Source organism: Salvelinus alpinus, chromosome 5 (assembly GCF_045679555.1).
Source record: "Salvelinus alpinus chromosome 5, SLU_Salpinus.1, whole genome shotgun sequence".
Lineage (NCBI taxonomy): Eukaryota > Metazoa > Chordata > Actinopteri > Salmoniformes > Salmonidae > Salvelinus > Salvelinus alpinus.
In genome coordinates, this window is record NC_092090.1 from 73,167,655 (window position 1) to 73,186,398 (window position 18,744).

General features: G+C 43.8%; 1 protein-coding gene across 7 annotated transcripts in view; it reads right to left on the minus strand.

The window, feature by feature from the left end:
• Window positions 1-1,304: 1,304 nt before the first annotated feature.
• The window catches only part of LOC139576737 (membrane-associated phosphatidylinositol transfer protein 2-like), an 86,435-nt gene continuing 68,995 nt past the window's right edge, over window positions 1,305-18,744 (minus strand). For 3 of the 7 annotated variants that reach the window (XM_071403141.1, XM_071403142.1, XM_071403144.1), the window contains 15 exons: window positions 18,376-18,495; window positions 17,909-18,123; window positions 17,487-17,662; window positions 17,143-17,313; window positions 15,453-15,605; window positions 14,147-14,311; window positions 12,758-13,060; window positions 11,638-11,786; window positions 11,419-11,535; window positions 11,196-11,312; window positions 10,809-10,957; window positions 10,470-10,619; window positions 10,160-10,340; window positions 9,796-9,924; window positions 1,305-9,681 (listed from right to left, as the gene is read on the minus strand). In XM_071403141.1, the coding sequence (XP_071259242.1) occupies window positions 9,316-9,681; window positions 9,796-9,924; window positions 10,160-10,340; window positions 10,470-10,619; window positions 10,809-10,957; window positions 11,196-11,312; window positions 11,419-11,535; window positions 11,638-11,786; window positions 12,758-13,060; window positions 14,147-14,311; window positions 15,453-15,605; window positions 17,143-17,313; window positions 17,487-17,662; window positions 17,909-18,123; window positions 18,376-18,495 (2,661 nt within the window). In that variant the 3' untranslated portion in view covers window positions 1,305-9,315. The remainder of the gene's footprint in view (window positions 9,682-9,795; window positions 9,925-10,159; window positions 10,341-10,469; window positions 10,620-10,808; window positions 10,958-11,195; window positions 11,313-11,418; window positions 11,536-11,637; window positions 11,787-12,757; window positions 13,061-14,146; window positions 14,312-15,452; window positions 15,606-17,142; window positions 17,314-17,486; window positions 17,663-17,908; window positions 18,124-18,375; window positions 18,496-18,744) is intronic. The other 4 variants (XM_071403143.1, XM_071403145.1, XM_071403146.1 and 1 more) reach the window with 4 other exon arrangements.

An 18,744-nucleotide genomic window follows, 5' to 3' on the forward strand; every position in this document is an offset into this window, starting at 1 on the left:
AGACCTTACAGTGAAATGCTTACTTACGAGCCCCTAACCAACAATGCCGTTTCAAAAAATACGGATAAGAATAAGAAATAAAAGTAACAAGTAATTAAAGAGCAGCAGTAAAATAACAATAGCGAGACTATTTATACAGGGGGGGTGCGCACCGGTTGGTTGAGGTAATATGTACATGTATGTTATTAAACAGAGAGTAGCAGTGGTGTAACGGGGGGGGGGGGGGGGGGGGGGGGGGGGGGGGCAATGCAACTAGTCTGGGTAGCCATTTGACTAGATGTTCAGGAGTCTTATGGCTTGGGGGTAGAAGCTGTTAAGAAGCCTCAAGGCTGTCATAGTGCCAGCCTCCGTCTGCGGTGGTATGTAAACAGCTATAGACCACACTACCTCAGGCGAGCAATAGAATTTTGTCTTATGTTGTCAATGATTGGATGTTTCTTTGTTACCTAGCTCAACAAGGAATGGAAAATGAAACCAGACATAAAGCTGAGCAGATGGATCTTTTGTTTTGTCCATTCTTTAGCAATGACAGGTGAGCAGAAAGCCAGGCTATCCACCAAGAGGCCCCTAACGAAGGAGGAGTATGAGGCTAAGCAGAGTGTCATCCGCAGGGTGGTAGATCCTGAGACTGGATGCACCAGGTACACCAACGCTATAGACAACATGAATGTTCCCAAGGCATCTATGGCTCAGTAGTTTCTCTCTATTCCTATATGGGCTGGGTTTGTGCTGGTTTTTATTCCTTGTGTAAGGGGAGAAGGAGAGATCATTGAGGAGATTGTCAGTAAAGAGAGACACAAAGAGATCAACAAGGTAAATGGAAATCCATCAAAGGCCACGTAGCTGTGTGTGCTTTTGGGGGTTAAAATATGTTGTCCTCTACCCCCCAAAAATGCCTACCTAACATTCACCCTCCAATCTTGTCACAGCAAGCCACAAAGGGAGACGGAAACTCCTTTCAGAAGAAACTAGGATTGAACATGTAGAGGATCACCCCTGATGCCAAGGTTATGGTAGAAAGGAGCCATTTATACTATTCTGTCTAGATAGGACAGGAGAATAAAACTCCAGTGAATGTTTGGCTGTGACATGATCACTATGTGTCTCCAAAATGAAAGTGAAAAACAACCCTTTCTGTGCATATCTATGACTGTACTGTGACTCAATCATATGATGTTTGGTCACACTTTAAATTAAGTTTGGCCAGACTTTACATTTAATTGCTCAAATTAAATGTAATAACATTTAGATTTTACTTGACCAGCATCCTTTCATCACAATTCACTTTGGACTTTCTCTGAATGCATCAGAACGGCCATGACGGCCTGACTGTCAATGTTTTATTATTCAATTCCATTATACATGCATTCAAACTGAACCCAAAAACCCAAGTCAGCTGTGTAATGCTGTTTACGTTATAGTTTTTTACCATGTACACTGAACAAAAATATAAATGCAACATGTAAAGTACTGGTCCTGTGTTTCATGTGCTGAAATACAAGATCCCCAAAATGGTCCATATGCACAAAAAGCTTATTTCGCTCAAATGTTATGCAAAAATTTGATTACATCCCTGTTCGTGAGCATTTTATCCGTTGTCAAGATAATCCATCCACCTGACAGGTGTGGCATATCAAGAAGCTGATTAAACAGCATGATCATTGCACAGGTGGGAACAATAAAAGGCCACTCTAAAATGTGCAGTTTTGAGGGAGCATGCAATTGGCCTGCTGACTGCAGGAATGTCCACCAAAACTGTTGCCAGATAATTTAATGTTAATTTCTCTACCATAAGCCGCCTCCAATGTCATTTTAGATAATTTGGCAGTACTTCCAACCAGCCTCACAACCGCAGACCACATATAACCATGCCAGCCCAGGACCGCCACATTCCCGCTTCTTAACCTGTGGAGTCGTCAGTAATAAAGCCACTTTTGTGGGGAAAAACTCATTCTGATTGGCTGGGCCCCTGCCCAATCATGTGAAATCCATAGATTAGAGTCTAAAGAATGTATTTCAAGTGACTGATTTACTTATAAACTCAGCAAAAAAGAAACGCCCCTTTTTCAGGACCCTGTCTTTCAAAGATAATTCGTAAAAATCCAAATAACTTCACAGATCTTCATTGTAAAGGGTTTAAACACTGTTTCCCATGCTTGTTCAATGAACCATAAACAATTAATGAACATGCACCTGTGGAACGGTCGTTAAGACACTAACAGCTTACAGACGGTAGGCAATTAAGGTCACAGTTATGAATACATAGGACACTAAAGAAGCCTTTCTACTGACTCTGAAAAACACCAAAAGAAAGATGCCCAGGGTCCCTGCTCATCTGCGTGAATGTGCCTTAGGCATGCTGCAAGGCGTCATGAGGACTGCAGATGTGGGCAGGGCAATAAATTGCAATGTCCGTACTGTGAGACGCCTAAGACAGTGCTACAGGGAGACAGGACGGACAGCTGATTGTCCTCGCAGTGGCAGCCCACGTGTAACAACACCTGCACACGATCGGTACATCGGAACATCACACCTGCGGGACAGGTACAGGATGGCAACAACAACTGCCCGAGTTGCACCAGGAACGCACAATCGCTCCATCAGTGCTCAGACTGTCCGCAATTGGCTGAGAGAGGCTGGACTGAGGGCTTGTAGGCCTGTTGTAAGGCAGGTCCTCACCAGATATCACCGGCAACGACATCGCCTATGGGCACAAACCCACCGTCGCTGGACCAGACAGGACTGGCAAAAAGTGTTCTTCACTGACGAGTTGCGGTTTTGTCTCACCAGGGGTGATGGTTGGATTTGCGTTTATCGTCGAAGGAATGAGCGTTACACCGAGGCCTGTACTCTGGAGTGGGATCAAGGTGGAGGGTCCGTCATGGTCTGGGGCGGTGTGTCACAGCATCATCGGACTGAGCTTGTTGACATTGCATGCAATCTCAATACTGTGCGTTACAGGGAAGACATCCTCCTCCCTCGTGTGGTACCCTTCCTGCAGGCTCATCCTGACATGACCCTCCAGCGTGACAATGCCACCAGCCATAATGCTCATTCTGTGCGTGATTACCTGCAAGACAGGAATGTCAGTGTTCTGCCATGGCCAGTGAAGAGCCTGGATCTCAATCTCATTGAGCACGTCTGTGACCTGTTGGATCGGAGGGCGGGGGCTAGGGCCATTTCCCCCAGAAATATCTGGGAACTTGCAGGTGCCTTGGTGGAAGGGTGGAGTAACATCTTACAGCAAGAACTGGCAAATCTGGTGCAGTCCATGAGGAGGAGATGCACTGCAGTACTTAATGCAGCTGGTGGCCACACCAGATACTGACTGTTACTTTAGATTTTGACCCCCCCTTTGTTCAGGGACACATTATTCAATTTCTGTTAGTCACATCTGTGGAACTTGTTCAGTTTATGTCTCAGTTGCTGAATCTTATGTTCATACAAATATTTACACATGTTAAGTTTGATAAAAAATAAACACAGTTGACAGTGAGAGGACGTTTCTTTTTTTTGCTGAGTTTATGAACTAACTAAAATCTTTGAAATTATTGCATGTTTCGTTTATATTTTTGCTCAGTATAATAGTATTTTTGGGGGGGATAATTATCCTTGACCATTGCTGTGTGCATCGGATATTTACTATTTCAGTTACAGGTTAAAAACCTAATCTTACACCTGCCATTAAAAGAATGTTGAGACAAGAACCCACACATTTCATTTCTGTTCTTCATACTTACTTTATACACTGTACATGGAAACACAAAGAATGGGTAAAATAACTCTAAAACTTCAGAGTAATACAAAGTATGTTGATACTGTATATAGCCACGGTATTGGGACATTTTTACAGCCAGGTAAGGTAATTTTGATGTGATCAAATTCAGTCAGCATTGCCATTTCAATAAGCGTGAGATGAAACATTTTTAAGTGCAGAGTGGAGGCTTGATATGATACGGGTGCAAGTAGTTTTATTTGTAATATATTCCTATGTACATGTATACTATTTCCCTGTCGATACAACCAAGCAGACATAAAAGTCATACCAACGTCTCATTGGTAAATAATGGTCCTTTTCATTGACCATACAGCAAATCCTACTGGAGGATTATTCCAGAGGCAGAACAGGGAAACAGCAAATTTAAGGCAAAAAGGGAAATGTACTGTAAGGCCTCTGGTAATATCTGCATTTGCCAGTAGGATAACTATGGGGATTGTCTTTGTGTAGAGGTGTCTGAGTTTAACTGATGATTGCACAGATCTACCTTTACATTCTCCAGGTGTCAATGTCCAGTTGACTGATACAGTATCTCTGGAGCAGGATGATGCTTTAAAGAGCAGCCATGTAATAATTGTTAGAAGGGTGCATGTTTTCTTTAAGCTGGATGTGCTAAACTGTCTTATCCAATTTCACTGTCAGGATGCACAGAAAGACTCAGTGTTATCTACAGAGAAATCCATGTGGGTTGCCCTTAGAGTTATGTGCTACTTAAAGAAAAGGTAACCATATCATATGAACAGTGACTTGTAGCCTACTACAGTATCAGTTACAACTGCATTGCTTTACCACATAAGCCCCTCCAGCTCAACTGACTGGATATTTACCATGCCTGTTGCATGTTTGTGTATTTGGGGCAATGCTTTCAGAGTCACCCTGGAATGTGCCTATAGTCAGAAATTGAACAGGAATAGCATGATCTCATATATGTATGAGATTAATTGGTGGTTAACTAAGGATTCTAGAACATTGGGTTCACAATAGCCTCATTCAAACCTTGTGCTAACATGCGAGTTTTATGATTTGATCAATATGATCCAATCACTATCTGATCAAGGTTTGTCGCTTCTAGATATTGTATTACAATGAGGGAGTTCTGTTAACCTGAGCTTCGGTGCACTGGTCTATGGCCCGTGAAGTGAACGGGCAAATGCGATGAGGGAGGAGCGCCCTTCTAAAAATTGAACAGTAATCTGCGCAGCTCGGCCATGTTGTCAACAAGGAAGCATGCTGTATCATCCAGAAACATACAGCTCTTTTTCCTTAAATATATGTTCAAATTTTCAAACTAGTTTTCATTGGGAAGGTAATCACAATCACAAAGCAATCACTTTTGCATGCGAAAACACAGAATCCTACTCATTACTTCACGTGCCTTATCTAGCCTAGGCTAAACTTATGTTTTGAGCAGACTGCAAACTGTAAACCTGGCCAGATAATTGAATCTCATCAATGGCTGCATTTACACAGGCAGCCCAATTCTGATATATTTTTCATCTAATTGGTCTTTTGACCAATCACATCAGAAAAAGATCTGATGTCATTGGTCAAAAGACTAATTAGTGTATTTTTTGTTGTTGAATTGGGCTGCCTGTCTAAACGCAGCCAAAGTGCCTCATCCTGACACCGTGTTCGCATTGTGAACAGATTAGCTGGTGCCTCCCTGTATGCAAAATATTTGACAGCTATTCTTTCAAAAATAAAAATATATATTTTAAGACAATTACTGATGCCATAAATCAACCGTGCTACCTGTCAATAATTTGAGGCCGTTATAACGATAATTTAACACGATTATTTGACCATCCAGATCTGTTTACCCTTGATTGATATACAGACACAATGTGTGCCTAACTACCTACGGAGGTGATCAGGAAGGTCTGATGACAATCAGATCACAATCAGAATCAGAATGTGAACAAGATCAGGACAAAGTGTGAATGTTAGTGCCAGCTTGGCTGTGTTTGCACAGGCAGCCCACTTCTGATCTTTTTTTACTAATTGGTCTTTTGACCAATTAGATCAGCTCTTTTTCCCTTAATTGGCCAAAAGATCAGAATGGGTCTGCCTGTGTAAATACAGCAGTATAAATAGGGCTATAGACAGTCTGGTGCCTCATTCATTCCCTACCAGAGCAATCTGTTTGGATTGAGACGACCCCACTTCACCATGATGGTCCTCCCTCCCCATACATCCCTCACACAGTCTTCCTTATTTTCCCAGGATCACGCAAGAAATGTAATTACAGTTCAACCAAGATGCCATTTGTCTAAACAATTTTCTATGATCATGTTTATACTCGTATGTCTCAAATCACACGGCACCAAGACATTCTGTTTCTCTACTTCTGCATGTGCCTGCTTAACTGATTGTCGATGCATTGTGGCATTCTTTCTCTATGGTGGATCTGCTGCTGTGGCATGTGTGTGGGTAATATTGAACCTTTTCACTAACATTTCAATTCTCATTGGTCGATTACTGTTATAGTTCTACACTGGTTTGAAACAAGTACAAATAATTTCAATGATAAACTCACGGTCAATCATCTTAAATTATGAATCAACACTATTGAACAAATCTGAACTCTATGTTCCTACTTTCCAAAGCATATTTTTTACATTATCTACAATCTACAAATTGTTCATCGGAGGCTTCAACAAATTACTCCCAATTGAACCTAAATAGTATTGTCTATGTGCATAATCATCCAGTGCCTTATTTACAGCTTAGGAAGTGATTGTATTTCATATTTTCTAAATATATCGTACTGTGCTTTCGGAAAGTATTCAGACCCCTTGACTTTTTACACATTGTTACGTTACAGCCTTTTTCTAAAATTGAATAAATTGTTTTTTCTCGTCACCAATCTACACACAATATCCCGTAATGACAAAGCAAAAACAGGTTGTGTGTGCAAATGTATTATAAATAAAAAAACGAAATATATTTACAAGTATTCAGACCCTTTACTCAGTACTTTGTTAAAGCACCTTTGGCAGCGACTACAGCCTGGAGTCTTCTTGGGTATGGCACTACACGCTTGGCACACCTGTATTTGGTGAGTTTCTCCCATTCTTCTCTGCAGATCCTCTCAAGCTCTGTCAGGTTGGATGGGGAGTGTTGTTGCACAGCTATCTTCAGGTCTCTCCTGTTGGAAGGTTAACCTTCACCCCAATCTGAGGTCCTGAGCGCACTGGAGCAGGTTTTCATCAAGGATCTCTCTGTACTTTGCTCCGTTCATCTTTCCCTCGATCCTGACTAGTCTCCCAGTCCCTGCCGCTGAAAAACATCCCCACAGCATGATGCTGCCACCACCATTCTTCACCGTAGGGATGGTGCCAGGATTCCTTCAGATGTGACCTTTGGCATTTAGGCCAAAGAGTTCAATCTTGGTTTCATCAGACCAGGGAATCTTGTTTCTCATGGACTGAGAGTCCTTTAGGTGCCTTTTGTCAAACTCCAAGCAGGCTGTCCTGTGCTTTTTACTGAAGAGTGGCTTCCATCTGGCCACTCTACCACAAAGGCCTGATTGGTGGAGTGCTGCAGAGATGGTTGTCCTTCTAGAAGGTTCTCCCACCTCCACAGAGGAACTCTAGAGCTCTGTCAGAGTGACCATTGGGTTCTTGTTCACCTCCTTGACCAAGGCCCTTCTCCCTTGATTGCTCAGTTTGGCCGGGCGGCCAGCTCTAGGGAGTGTCTTGGTGGTTCCAAACTTCTTCCATTTAAGAATGATGGAGGCCTCTGTGTTCTTGGGGACCTTCAATGCTGCAGACATTTTTTTGTACCCATCCCCAGATTTGTGCCTCGACACAATCCTGTCTCGGAGCTCTACAGACAATTCCTTCGACCTCATGGCTTGGTTTTTGCTCTGCCATGCACTGTGGGAACTTATATATGTGCCTTTCCAAATCATGTCCAATCAATTTAATTTACAGGTGGACTCCAATCAAGTTGTAGAAACATCTCAAGGATGAGCAATGGAAAAAGGATGCACCTGAGCTGATAGCAAAGGGTCTGAATACTTATGTCCTTTACATTTTTTTATTATTTACATTTGCAAACATTTCTAAAAACCTGTTTTCACTTTGTCATTATGGTGTGTGTAGATTGATGAGGAAAACATTTAATTTTATCCATTTTAGAATAACAACGTAACAAAATGTGGCAAAAGGGGTCTGAATAGTTTCCGAATGCACTGTAGTAATAGCAGATACATTAATACAAGTCTTGTGATTTGCATGATCAGTCAATCTGGTAGAAATACAATACTGTGCAAGGCAAATACCTCTGCTGTGTATTGGCTGCTGCGGATGATTGCTTGAGAAAACGAAACACTATGTAGTTAACAGAACTAAAACACTTAAGTTCACAAAAAAAAGTATATATACATTTATATCTATCTAAAAATTATTAAAAAGTGTATCCTGAATGTGATTGTGTATCTCCTCAGTGTGAAGAGGATACTAGATAATGGCCCCTAGGTAGACCTGACCCCAGCTCAACATACAATATTATAGACAAGCCGTGATCATCTTCAACTATACAATCAATCATCCCAAACGAGGTCCACAGAGCAGTTTCAGCCTGTCTCAAAGGACATCTTGGATTCAGCTTATCCCTTCACATATAGTATACAATTTCATACGGCCTACTTTGGCACATCACCTTACAGTAATACAGGTTTGCCCTGAAAGTGATATCTATAAATATACCTGTTGTGTAGGCAATGATTGCAGTAGCCTATAGCTAATGTAACATGTTCTGTATGATAGCACAGACAATAATTGGGTTCTCAACTGTAACCAAAAAGCAATTGGTACACAAACCTGGGAGTATTGCAGCTGCTGAAGAAATGCCATGATTCTATATTGGCTGTATTTGTGTGGTTCTGGAGACTGTAGACTGCCATGGTGCAAGGAGGATAAAACACACCTGTATAACCCAGGGTGGAAGATGGGGGACATTGATTTATCAGGACTTAACCCAAACCTGCAGCATGGGGGCGCTGAATTACCACAGAATGGAACCAGCTCCACTCTGAAGCCCCAGTCCAGGACACACTATGTATATTGATATGGTATTACAGACATTGATAAATAAACACTAAAACAATATTTAACTTTTTCTTTAGCACTCTCTTGCTATTATTGGCCAATGGTTTGTGTGTTGTGCATGCATGTTCCTTGCTTAAATAAGATGCTTCTTAAAAGGCTTTTCTCCATTGTATCACTGTCTGAAGTAAAAAGAGCCTCTGACCGTAGATTTTTGTTGATTCAGGTATATTGATGGTGTCGCTTTACAAAGACTGGTTCGTAGCACCTAAGGTTTTCAATGCTGTATTCTCTCATTCTACTTCCTGTCTCTATATTTAGAGCCTTGAAAGCCTACGTTCAGCATCTCTCCCCCATCTTGAAATTACTTGTCATTTTAATTTATTTAATTATTTTGCAGGCTTTCCTCCTTTCTCAATTTCATCCTCTTCTTCTCTAACTTTACACACTCTCCTTATCCTCCCTCTCTTATCTACCTCTCTAACCCTACTTTGGGTTGAAAATCCCCGGTTCCAGCTTGGTGCTGCCACTGCGGCCCCAGCAGCCTGCTGCCATGCTCATGCTGCGCTGGGCTGGTCCCGGGCCGTGCTGGCTGTGGCTGTGGCTGTGGCTGTCTGACTGGCTCTGTGTGCGTTCTGGTCTGCTGTGGCCGCTGCCGGTGGACGAGCTGGGGGCCGGCTGGGCGGAAATGGTGCGCAGCAGGTGGTTCCGCTTCCGCAGAAAGTCGCTTTTTGCACCCAGACCAAAGCTGCCTTTCCGTAGGACCATGCGGGCACTGCTGGTCTTTGGTGGCCGGGAGCGCTGGTTGTACTCCAGCTGAGAGAGGTGGGTCGCATAGCCCTCAGTAATGAACTGTTGGGACAGGCAGGGGAAAGAGACAGTCATAAAATGTAATGGTGTGCTGCATATAGTAAACTATAGGACCAGGACTAAACTCAAAATGTCAGAAGTGCATGTGTATCGTACCTGGCACTGAGCTTGCATCTTCTTGGAGGGTCGGCCAATGATGTAGATCTGGGAGGGAGAGAGGCCGATGGAGGTGTAGACGGAAATGTCTTTGGTAGAACCGTAGCCAGCAAAGATCTTCATGTGAGCCTGTGGAACCAGCAAATTAAGTGTCATCTATAAATTCTGACCAAGACAACTTATTTTCTTGAAAGTCTCTCTCATCTTTTTGTTTGCCCCATCTCCTCAATCATCTCTTCTCCCTTCATTGTCCCCCATCATGCATTTTGCACCATTCCCCTTAGCCCTCAACCTACCCCCAGCCTGTTACCCACCTTCAGTCCCCTCCAGAAACCCACCACCCAACCCCCACTCCCATCCTGACCTCCATGAGTGACTTGAGGAAGTTGGCCTTGTGTCTGAGTGGGTCGTGGACCAGGCCGTCACAGAAGGACACGATGCCATGGGGAAAGTTATGCTGAGACAACCAGGCCACCACTCTCTGCTTCTGCATGTCTGGACGCCCTGTCACATAGACGATCAGATAGCCCAGGTCCTGCCAGTGCCTGGAAAGAAATCAAACAGTATAAGAAAGAGTGGAGAGAGTGCAATACAATGGGTTATAGAAACAAAAACAGAGATCAATCATTTTGGTGGTTATGACTATCCACCAAGTGATGCCAGGTGCATATTACCTGACCACGTCGACTGCTCCGGCGCGCACTTTGGGGTCGCTCCCCATGATGGACACACTGGCAGCAAATGAGCCGTCTATACTGAACACCACAAACTCTGTCCCACGGGGAAGCACTGTCAGGTAGCTGTCTGCAAATGTGTGGTCCCCCCTGGCAGTGATGGGACACAAAATAATTTAATGATGGAGGAGGAGAGACGGATACAAATGGAAAGAAATTAAGAAACATATTATAAAAAGTATCAGAGAAATGTAAAAGCGAGGTCACCACGTATCAGGCCTCAGGACTGGATTGGCTGAACGAGGCCATAGAATAGCGTGCCATAGATGCCAGTCTCACCTGACCACCAGTTTGACCGGATAGACACCAACCCCCAGCCGTTTGCTCTCTGGGATGATGAAGGACACGCGGCCGCTGCTGTTGGTCAGCTCCGTGTCAAAGTACATCCAGTCTCCAGAAGGGGGCTGGGTCATGATGTGGATGTCCACCTGTAAACATAGAGATATACGACCACTATGAACACAAACATATAGGATTTGCACATACATGTGCTGTGTGTTGGATTGAAAACAAATACAGATATGACTCATGGATGGAGGGATTAGTACATAAGATGGGAGGTACATATTTGTATATAGGCCTTTGTGTTACACACATACTGTTTTCATTGTTGTAATGATAAATAAAAATAATGATTGCTGAGAGAGAGCGAGAGAGAGGGCCCACCTTCTCCCCTGTCAATGTGACCATGTCAAGAGGTCCGTACATGAAGCGGCCAGTCACGATCTGCTGCCCATCTTCTGTGAACACTGCATCGTTCACACGATGATTGGCTGTCACATTCTGTCAAAGACACACACTCATGAATAGATTGAGACAATTACAGTGTTAGCCTATAGAATGAATCTCTTCAAGTGTTCAACACTGTTCTGATTGGACCAGACTGTACCCTGATCTTGACGTGGGTTCTCTTCCTGAGCCACTTCTCCCGAGGTTTGGTTGGAGTGAACTCTGACACCTCCTTACCATCCAGCTCCAGTATGCTGGAGTTTTCATGCCTCATCACCTAAAAGAAACATATAGATGACCCCATACCTACTCACCATGCCTACACTAGTGTAAAGAGAGCGAGAAGCACAGGCCATGGATGTTTGGGGGGTGAGCTTACCTGTCGCAGCAGGAAGGACACTACATCAGTGGACTCCCAGTAGGATGCATGGAAGAGGTGCGGTAGTGCCACCGTGGGGAAGGCTGTCAGGGCATCAGGGCAGTACAAGGCAAAGTCCATACGCTTGGTTCCCCACCAACGTGCTGCGACTGCACGGTGAGAGGGGGTACATGGGTAAGGGTGGGGTGGCATGGGGGCAGAGGGGCAAAAACATCCCAATACACACCCCTGGAAAGGTTAAAACATGAACCGTTTGAAGGAAGACTGCATTCATTCATAAACCACTATCAAAGCCCAGATAGTCCACAGCAGTTCCTCAGCTAGAAGGGAAGTAAGACAGGAGTTGAAGAGTGTTACTCCCAGCTGACAAAGCTTTGAAACAAATATAGGAGGGAAGATAATGTTTATGCAATAATTATATTGTTAAAGTTAGTACAAGAAACATGAGTCAATGTTAAAGCAGCGTAGTTATTTGTATTAGTATATGAAACATGAAGATGGGATTAAAAAGACACCAAATAAAACATAACCAAGTGGATTCACACTGGGACTGTCACTGATCAATTAATGTTTGCCTCCAGAACAGGCTGGGACAAAAATATCTGAATAACATTTTGTTATTGTTTCACTCTATTGAACCTTATCTGTTACAGTGTCCATAGGGCTCCACCACATGGCAGTGGTAAAATTGTGTGATGGTTTTGTAAACATATCTTCCATTTTGTTGGTGGTGGACTGCTCATAAACTCACCTATGTTCAATGGTGTTAACTGTGAGGCAGAGACTGGTAAATTGGGCCAGTAGCCTTCCCGCTATATCATTTGGATGATGGGTATGTTACACTTTTAAAGTGTAAAGTTTGTTGGGACTATTGTATACAATAGACATATTCCACCAGGGAAGAGGGTTGGGGTCAGTCCTTTCAGAGCAGAGTTCATCATAGAAACAGAGAGGGAGAGGGAGTCAAGCTGGGAGATGTCTAGGGTAGACAAGAAGCATATTGAAAAGAGATTGATTGCACAATAAATTAGGATTTAAAGAGGAGGAGGATAGGAGTCAGTAGCAGCATCAGCCTGGCTTTGGTACAGAGTTGATAAGGTCCAGTCTCTTAGAAGAATACCTTGATCCACCTCTGCCTGGGAGTCCAGGGAGACCAGGTCATATATGGTATAATCCAGGCCAGCTGACAGGTGTCTCTCTAACTGACCAGAGCCACAGGGGCTTACACCTCTATTAGCGTCTGGGTCTGCCTCTGGGTCTGGTTGTGGCCCGTTGTCTGTGTCAGTAGATCCTCGGACTGGACCAGTCCTTTCTTTTCTATGGGATTTAGGGGGGCCTCTCAGGGAGAATTTGGTTTGTGATGTCAGGGCAATTTGGGACAAAAGGCTGAGTTTTTTGGTTTGGTTAATTTGGCATGGTTGTGCTATGGGAAACAAAACAAAAAGAAAGAAACCAGGTGAAAATGATTGATGGATAATGACAAAGGAAATTGGTGTCATACAGTATAATGCAGTTAATTCCAGTTTACAAACATACATGTGAAGTACTTTTGCTACAACCAGAAAATGTCTTCAAAACAAAATATTCAATTGAGTGTCCGATTGGGCCTCAGATGAACTGAAAAAAAGGTTGTAATTATATATTCAACAAAACCCATTTTCATACTTTTTTTCACAACATATTGTGCACTCTCAGTTTTGTTGTATTCCTAAACAGTGAAAAAAGTTTTTCATGGCATTTCTTCCAATAACCATGAACTAGAAATGATCTCATCAATGCACTATTGCAACTTCCCAACGGAGTACATTGTTAGTAAATGTTTTTAAAGTCATGTGATACTTCTGTAGGTGTTATTAGGCCTTATATAGGACATATCCGCTACTTTGGGAGAAAATCTTTACATCAAACACAACAGAAGCTTGGTCACCTAGGCAGACAGTGCGACAGGGAGCGAACAATGCAGGAATGATTCAGCTAAACGGGTCTCTACATGCATGGCAAACATTAAATAAATGCAGAACACAGCCTTTGCATTTATATTCAAACAATGGGTCAGAGTAAGACAGACACGCAGTGAAAGGAGGTGAGCTTTGGTTTCTTTAGTAGTAGAGTGATAATCTTCTGGCACATTGTATTTGAACAATGGACAACGTTCACTGTTTGCTCCCTCTATGATGAAGGGGCTTAGAGCAGTGCAATGCATCACAGGTGTCATAATGTGTTGGAGCTAGCTAGCAGGTAACTATGTGGTTATTCCGTGAATGCAGGCACAACTGGGTCCCTACAGAGCCGCTCGGGATCCGGTGCACTGAGTGATGTGTGCAGTCTGAGTAAGGACGGTTAGAATGAGCGAGAGAGAAAAGATTGAGAGGAGATTGAAGGAGTGCGGTGGCGTAGGAAGATAGAACAGGACAGAAAAGAAAAGCGGGGGTCGAACTAAGGAGAGAGAAGAGATTGACTGAAGGAGGAGTTGAGAGAGAGAGATACTTGTGGTAACGAGAACACTTACTGTTGGCTATGTTGGTGGCAGTGTAACTGTCTGCCATTCCTGAAACCTGGCTGGCAATGCTGACCTCACTGGCCCTGCGCAGGCCCCGGCAGTGGGGGCCCGTAACGGGGGAGGAGGGGTACGAACTGTCCATGAAGACACCACCATGAGACTGAACAACATCCGCTATTGAGTCGAAACAAGGAGATCCCATTAGACATAGACAAGACAAGAGGAGGATGAACAGCGAGGGAACAGGATGAGAAGGAGGGGGTTGCAACCAAGAAATGTGATGGACCACACCATGGTTTCAGAAACCAGCAGGTGCCAACGTCAGATTTCTTGGACAATCAGTGAGTGATCAGATAGTGAACTGATTAATACAACAGCATGTTAAAAGTGAGATGTTACTCCATTGGTTGTCACAGCACTATGCCTCAAAGTTTTTAATATCTGTCAAATGACTAGCTGGATTATTATTACCATGCATTACTAAAGTGGTAACAGTCTCATTTAGTATGTGAAGCTAATCAACATGTTGTTGTAACAAAAAAGTCAGGAGATACTATATTCACCACCATCACAAGCAGAAAAACACAAGGATACACAATTACAATGCAAGGGGCAGGGTTCCATGATTCAAGCAGACATCTGAGCAACACAGTCAGTTCAGCTTCCAAGCCTCAGATTTGGCTAAATCCACCAGAAGACAGTTCTCTAGTCACAGTGTTATGGTTTATATGGAGACCTTTGCCTACCACCTTAAACACAACCCCCAACTCTTGTATTTGATGTTGAGGAGATGCTGCAGCAGCAAAGAAACCACATCACAACAATGAGTGCAGGAAGTGGCACGCTATTTTCATACCATTACAGAGGACATAAATCATTTATGGTAATAGCGAAAGAAGGACAGACTCTTCCAGGTCAAGGTTTCATTCACTGTGGTACCCACTGCGGTCTCTGTAAATCATAAAAATGCCAACAATAATGACTATTGCATTTTGATGAGCAAAATCACCTCGTTGTTTAGAGATTCCGAGGGCCATGCTAATGAGCTATAATAAAAGGCAATGGACTGAATCCTGCAGAACGAGGGCTCATATAGGACATGATTGACCTGGAACAGCCAGTAATGTGACCCCAACTCTTGACTGGGGTAACATTCCCAAAGCCTTCTAATACACCAGTATTGGTAAGGGTGTGAAAACATACACACACAGACAAAGTTGGTGTGGAAAGAGGGTGCAACTAACACAAAAAGACATGTACGACACAGAGTGAGAGACATCGGGGGGGATGCAAGTGAAGAGGAGAGGCTACACACACTCTAGAACAGCAGGTGTGGCCTTGAGGGAGCCCTCCTGCCAGTTTAGCACGGGCACAGGGATGCAGGTCTCGCTGATAGGTTCCTGACAGCGGAAAGAGAGGGGGGTCCCACTATCGAGCAGGAACTGAGGGTTGCTCTGGACTGTCTCCACTAAAAGGGGAGGTGGGGGATCAGAGGGTAGGTGGCAGAGTTTTCAGGGTAAGGGGGTAGGTTTTTTCAGAGATGGGGGCAGGAGGTCGAGAGAGGGGAAAGGAAGACAATGAAGACACAGAAAACATGAAGCAATAACAAGAACAACAGAAATGTGAAACAGGAATTGCGAGTCAAGCCCTTAGAGCTACAGGAAATACTGCAGTAGAAGTAACTAAGGCAACAACAGGTTGTAGTAGAGCTAAGGAGAGCAGGATGATGCTGTTCTTGGATTCTAATTCAGGCTCTGTTGGTTCTAACCAAAGCCATATATAGTATACAGTGCATTTGGAAAGTATTCAGATCCCTTGACTTTTTCCCACATTTTGTTACATTACAGCCTTATTCTAAAATTGATTAAATCGTTTTTTCCCCCTCATCAATCTACACACAATACCCCATAATAATAAATGGTTTTTTGAAAGTTTTGCAAATGTATTAAAAATAAAATACTGAAATATCACATTTACATAAGTATTCAGACCCTTTACTCTGTACTTTGTTGAAGCACCTTTGGCAGTGATTACAGCCTCAAGTCTTCTTGGGTATGACACTATAAGCTTTGCACAGCTTTATCAAGACAAAGGATATGATTGTGGACTACAGGAAAAGGAGGACCGAGCACGCCCCCCCATTCTCATCGACGGGGCTGTAGTGGAGCAGGTTGAGAGCTTCAAGTTCCTTGGTGTCCACATCACCAACAAACTAACATGGTCCAAACACACCAAGACAGTCGTGAAGAGGGCACAACAAAACCTATTCTCCCTCAGGAGACTGAAAAGATTGTCATAAGACTCCTGAACAGCTAATCAAATGGCTACCCAGACTATTTGCATTGTGCCTCCCCCCGCACATTGACTCTGTACCGGTACTCCCTGTATATAGCCCTGCTATTGTTATTTACTGCTGCTCTTTAATTACTTTTTTATTTTATTTTTATTTTTTGTATTTTCTTAAACTGCATTGTTGGTTAAGGGCTTGTAAGTAAGCATTTCACCTGTTGTATTCGGCGCATGTGACAAATAAAATTAAATTTTGGGAGTTTCAACCATTCTTCTCTGCAGTTCCTTTCAAGCTCTGTCAGGTTTTAGAATAAAGCTGTAACGTAAAAGGGAAGGGGTCTGAATACTTTCTGAATGCACTGCATAGAGTTCCCCCATTTTATTTCTTCATTTTTCTCAACTTGAAGCTATTTTCGGTGCCTCTCTCTATAGCAATCAACAGACCACTGGCAATAGGTCTCGGAGACATTCCCGGCACGTGTGGGAAAGAAGTCAGAAAACAAACAACATAATCCATCACATTTGTCAGTTTCTACACACTCTGCTACATCACACAGAGTCCCCAATGGTTAATCAAAACAAGGGCTATATGACCAATGAATGTAACAAATGAGTACATTTTTTGTTTGTATATATTTCCACAACAGATATATGCTCATACAGGTACTGGCGTGTGTGTGAGTGAACTCTTCCAGCTCTCATTCCAGTGTGCTCACCCAGTAGAGCGGAGTTGCCGTCCCCCAGGGGAAATCGTGTGTAGCGGGGTACGTTGAAGGGGGGCAGGAGGTGGAACTTCTTCTCCAGGAGGGGCTCCAGGCGCGAGGCCGAGGGGTCGGCTGGATGGAACAGGTTGTAGACCTGCTGGCAAGCTGGGCGCAGCTGGGCCACTAAGGGGTGACAGACGTTGACAGGCATAAAAGAAGGGGGTTTCAAGGAGATAAGACCCCACAGTACCTCCTTGGTTTTCACTACCCGATTCATAGCACAAAAATGTTCACATATTAAAATAACACATTTTTAAAGCACTTTATTCATTTTCCCTCTGTTTAGGTGGGATTACCATCCAGCACAGGAATGACAGTCTTCCTCAGGGCAAGGACAAGGCCCAGAGGAGAGCCGAAGAGGAAGAAATCTGCCACCTCAAAGTCAAACTTCCCCAGACAGCCTGCATCCTGGAAGGTGCTGCTGCTGGACCTGCGGGAGCACGGGTCGGTCCGCAGGACACTAGAGTGTAGGCTGAGGGGACAACAATAGACAAACAGCAAGAGTCAGAAGGAGGGAAGCACATACACATCCACATGTATACACACAAACACAGAACACAGTAAGACAGAGATCAATGTAGGTAAAAGATAACAGCAACCCATGACTCTACAATATCACATGCATAGCCATACCCTTCTCAGTACAGTGACAGTAACTATTATCCATCAGCTACTTCAATGATGGAATGTAACTGTAGTAACATAGATCCCGTCACACCTGGTTAGGAAGGCCTGGTGGTGTTTGATGGTGTCCAGCTCGTATGTGGAGTCGCCGCTCCTTTTGCGCGGCTGCTGTCTCTTGGAGTCGTCTGGTCCTCCTGAGCGGGGGATGTCGATGTTGCTGAGGCTCAGGTGGCGGCTGCCCTCCAGGGTGGGAGAGGCAGAGCCGGGCCCACTGTTTATGATGATGCCTGGGGAGAGAAGGTCCTGGTCCTGCAGGGAGGGATGGGGGGGGCAGAGGTTGGGGAATGTATGCTGAACTTGACTGACATGCAAACGGCACCAGACCTAGGTTGGACGCTGGATAAGTGTCCTTCTCAGCGGAGAAATGTGGTGGTGAAATAGTAGTGTTGTAACTTTTATTTCGAGCTAATAGGTGAGTGAGTGTCTGTGATTTGGAGTATGCGTAACGATGTAAAGCTTAGGAACAGAGAGAGTAAATAAGCATCAAGGTTTAGGTCTTACCTGTACGCTGATTACACTGCCCCTGCGGCTGCTGTTCTGGCTGTCACCAATAGTTTGGTTGCTGCTGCACAATGCGTCAAACCCCAGGATCCCTCCCACACAGTCCCCAATCAGGCACACCTACACAGAGGTCACAGGTCAATTTACTAAAACAGATCAGGTCATTAGATATCAAACAGGATGCAGATAACGGCTTCCAACCCCTTTTAAAATAATCAGCTGTAATAACCACATAATCAAACACACCCACAAACACACATTTGCAGGCGCACACAAGTCAAAATAATCTGTCAAATGATGTGAGCCTCTCAAATGATGTGAGTCTCTCACAATTTGTTAGAAAAATGTATACTAAATTCAACTTGCGAC